The 3,231-nt window shown below is 41.4% G+C and overlaps 1 protein-coding gene across 3 annotated transcripts in view; it reads right to left on the bottom strand.

Moving 5' to 3' along the window:
- Nucleotides 1–683: 683 nt before the first annotated feature.
- The window catches only part of LOC101852434, a gene marked incomplete in the record, with an annotated part of 50,390 nt that continues 47,842 nt past the window's right edge, over nucleotides 684–3,231 (bottom strand). For all 3 annotated transcript variants that reach the window (XM_013087814.2, XM_013087815.2, XM_005107912.3), the window contains 1 exon segment: nucleotides 684–2,891. In XM_013087814.2, coding sequence (XP_012943268.1) covers nucleotides 2,704–2,891 — 188 coding nt within the window.

The following is a 3,231-nucleotide window of genomic DNA, read 5'->3' as shown; positions in this document are numbered from 1 at the left end:
TGTGTGTGTGTGTGTGTGTGTGTGTGAGGAGAAAAGATGAGGGAAGGGGTTCACTCTGGCTGTAAGACTGGATACGATAAAAACAGAACGACCGCCCTTGTCAAATATGGAGATGGTTCTCTTTTTTGCTGCAACATCCCACAACTTTTTATTGCTACGGTTTTGGCGATAATTTACATTTTATGGAAATGGGAAGCAACATACCGTTTAACTCGCTACATAATCTATACTGCTTGTGGCTTTTGTGTTAAATTTCATGATACGCCTGTTTGCCCAGTAGGCTACATGTGACATTTTGGAGTAACTGTGGTTAGGATATTCGAAAACCTGTTCATTTGCTTTACTTTTGTGGACATAAATGCTAATTTCTCTTGAAGAGAAGTAGAGGGGTATTTGCAATTGAAGGGGATTGGGGTCACCCGTGTGGTGTGAGAAGAAGACTTACAACTAGCGAGAAAGTGGCTGCCGAAATTTTGTGACTTCCAAAGCTTGAGTTTTCTTGGAAACTGCAAATTTACTCTCCCTGGGCCTTTGATAAACGTTTATCAGTGGCCTACACTTTGAGATGTTTTCGGTTTTGTTTTTTGTTGTTTTTTGTTGTTGTTGTTGTTGTTTGTGTTTGTTTTTTCTTGGGGTGTGTGATGTGTATGACGGTTTTTTTTTGTTTGTTTTTTTTTGTTTCTGGTGGAAAGAGAGGGGGGGTGATGTTGCTATTACAACTGAAGGTTTTTTCTATTCGCGGAAAGTAACGCCATTCGTCAGTTGACAGACGAATGGAAATATTCCTTGTGCAAGGCCTAAAGGGTACGCCGGAGACATGAGTCCCAACACGACATTCGACAGAGGCTGAACATTTTCTCTTCCCCTATCTGAATAAGGTGGCGATAACATGTCATCGGCCCTTTCGACGAACAAGAGATTTTCAGCCTCTAAAACGTTCGACGAGAGCGGTGGACTGATCCGGTTACGCCTAATGCACACGACAAATCGGATTTATTTGACTGAGTCGGGGCCAGCCAATTTTCCTTCAAGGAGGGGTAAAGAGCAAGCATTTTGGCGCACAATACGACTTCCCCTAGCTCAAGCAAATGAACCTGATTGGCATTGTCCAGTCGGTTATATGACGTATACCACATCCGATACGAGGGCAAGGAGTAAGGCTTTGCGTGGAAAGATACATGAAATACAGCAAGGAAGCAAATACTACACCACGCAGCATGTCTCTGAAATGGGCAAGATGCTTTGGGTTTTTAAAAATATAGTTTTAGTACATAATGTAAGTCAAATAAATACCGAAGATTAGGTGTTATAAGAGAGTATCAAACACACAAACACAAAAAGGAGGAGACATAATGACGAAAGATATTTGATAGGAAAGAGGGAGCAGAATACACCAGAGTACCCGCCACCCACGCACACCGTGTCTCTTGTCTCTGAAATGGGCAAGATGTTTTGGAATTAGACATCATAATTACAGCACCAAATCGAATGCAGCCATGTTAATAATGGTGAGGGAAAATTGGGAAATTTGTTTCAACGTCTTGATCAGAGGTGATGATGATGATGATGATGATGATGATGATGATGATGATGATGATGATGATGATGATGATGATGATGATGATGATTAACTCAAGACTCTCCCTTCTACTCTGCTTACCAAACAATGATGATGATGATGATGATGATGATGATGATGATGATGATGATGATGATGATGATGATGATGATGATGATGATAGTCAGCATCTCTATTATCATCTTTTATCTATTTCATCATCAACACCGTTACATTCAAAAGTTAAAATAACTGTAATGACTGTCTGTGGTATTGATTGTCTGACAACGAACCTGTCATGGATCTCAGTTTGATAATGCCACTGTAAAAAAACAAAACCAAACAAAGGTCCTTCTATGAAAAATGAAACTGCACTGATACATACACGTAACGCGGGGGTGATGACCTGATAAAAAAAAATCCAAACCGTAATAGAGCCTGGGTATCTCTATACATATTTTTAAAACAATATTTTTTTTTTGTTCTGTTTGTTTTGTTCTGGGGTTTTTTTTATGTTAAAGGAAGGTTGCATCAAAATGAAAATAAAGAACGTCTCTATTAGTGTTTAGAGTTGGGGGGGGGCGGGGGGTTCAACCAGATCAGCACGTTCTCGTTACGTATGCAACTACCTTTTCCTTTTTCATGGAACGACCTACAAAGGAACATATCCTTGTGACAAAAATAAATCACTCGCCCGTGGTGGTCCCAGAAAAATGCACAACGAGATTATTAAAACAACTTGACCTATGAGCGATTGTCGATCATGCGCATAAAAAAGCTTCCCTTGTCAGTCAGCTCTCATTCTTCCTTCAGCTGCTTACCAATAATTTGGCGTCCGAACGATTGCCGACCAAGGGCATAGAACGAACTCCTTTTACAGCTAATTCTCTTTTAGCTGTTTGGTTACCAACGACTTGACCTACGAACGATAGCCGATCATGCGCATAAAAACAAGCTTCCCTTTTCAGTTGGCCCGCATCTTCCTTCAGATGTTTACCAATGATTAGCAACCGAACACCGTCGATCATAAAACAAGTTTCCCTTTTCAGTCAACTCTCCTATTTTGGTCAGCTGTTTACCAATAACAAATTTGGTGTACGAACGATTTTCGATCAAGGGCACAAAGCAAGTCCCCTTTTTTACAGTCAGTTTCCATTTTCCTTCAGCTGCTCCCCTTCGGTTGAATCATCTTCGTCTGTGTTTATGATTCCCCGCCTCTTGTCGAACCTAGTGGTGAACTGAAGCACAATAAGCTGTAGCATAGCAACCAGCTCCATCGTTGCCAGGTAAGTGTAGGCGCTCACGTAACTTCCGGTCAAGTCCCTCAGGGCACCTGGCAATAAAGGAGAGAAAGCGAGAGATAAGAATACATTAATGTAGGTGTTTGATGTCTCTGGCTATAGACGCAATCTAGGTCATTTAGGAGGCGTTCTTTGACAATGTTTGTCAGGTCCAACACAGGTTGTAATGGATACAACGTCCCAGGAGAAAGACTGGGATACTCGATAAAGATTTTCCCCACACAGGTATCAAACTAAGGTCCTCTGCATTCTTCGGTGGAGCGCCTAAGAGAGAGAGAGAAAGAGAGAGAGAGAGACAGAGAGAGAGAAAGAGAGAGAGTAAGAGAGAGAGAAAGAGAGAGAGAGAAACAGAGAGAGAGAGAGAGAGAGACA

The sequence above is a fragment of the Aplysia californica genome, unplaced genomic scaffold (assembly GCF_000002075.1).
Source record: "Aplysia californica isolate F4 #8 unplaced genomic scaffold, AplCal3.0 scaffold00642, whole genome shotgun sequence".
NCBI classification, from domain to species: domain Eukaryota; kingdom Metazoa; phylum Mollusca; class Gastropoda; order Aplysiida; family Aplysiidae; genus Aplysia; species Aplysia californica.
Note: the sequence above shows the minus strand (reverse complement) of the source record. Positions and strands in the feature narration are given on the sequence as shown.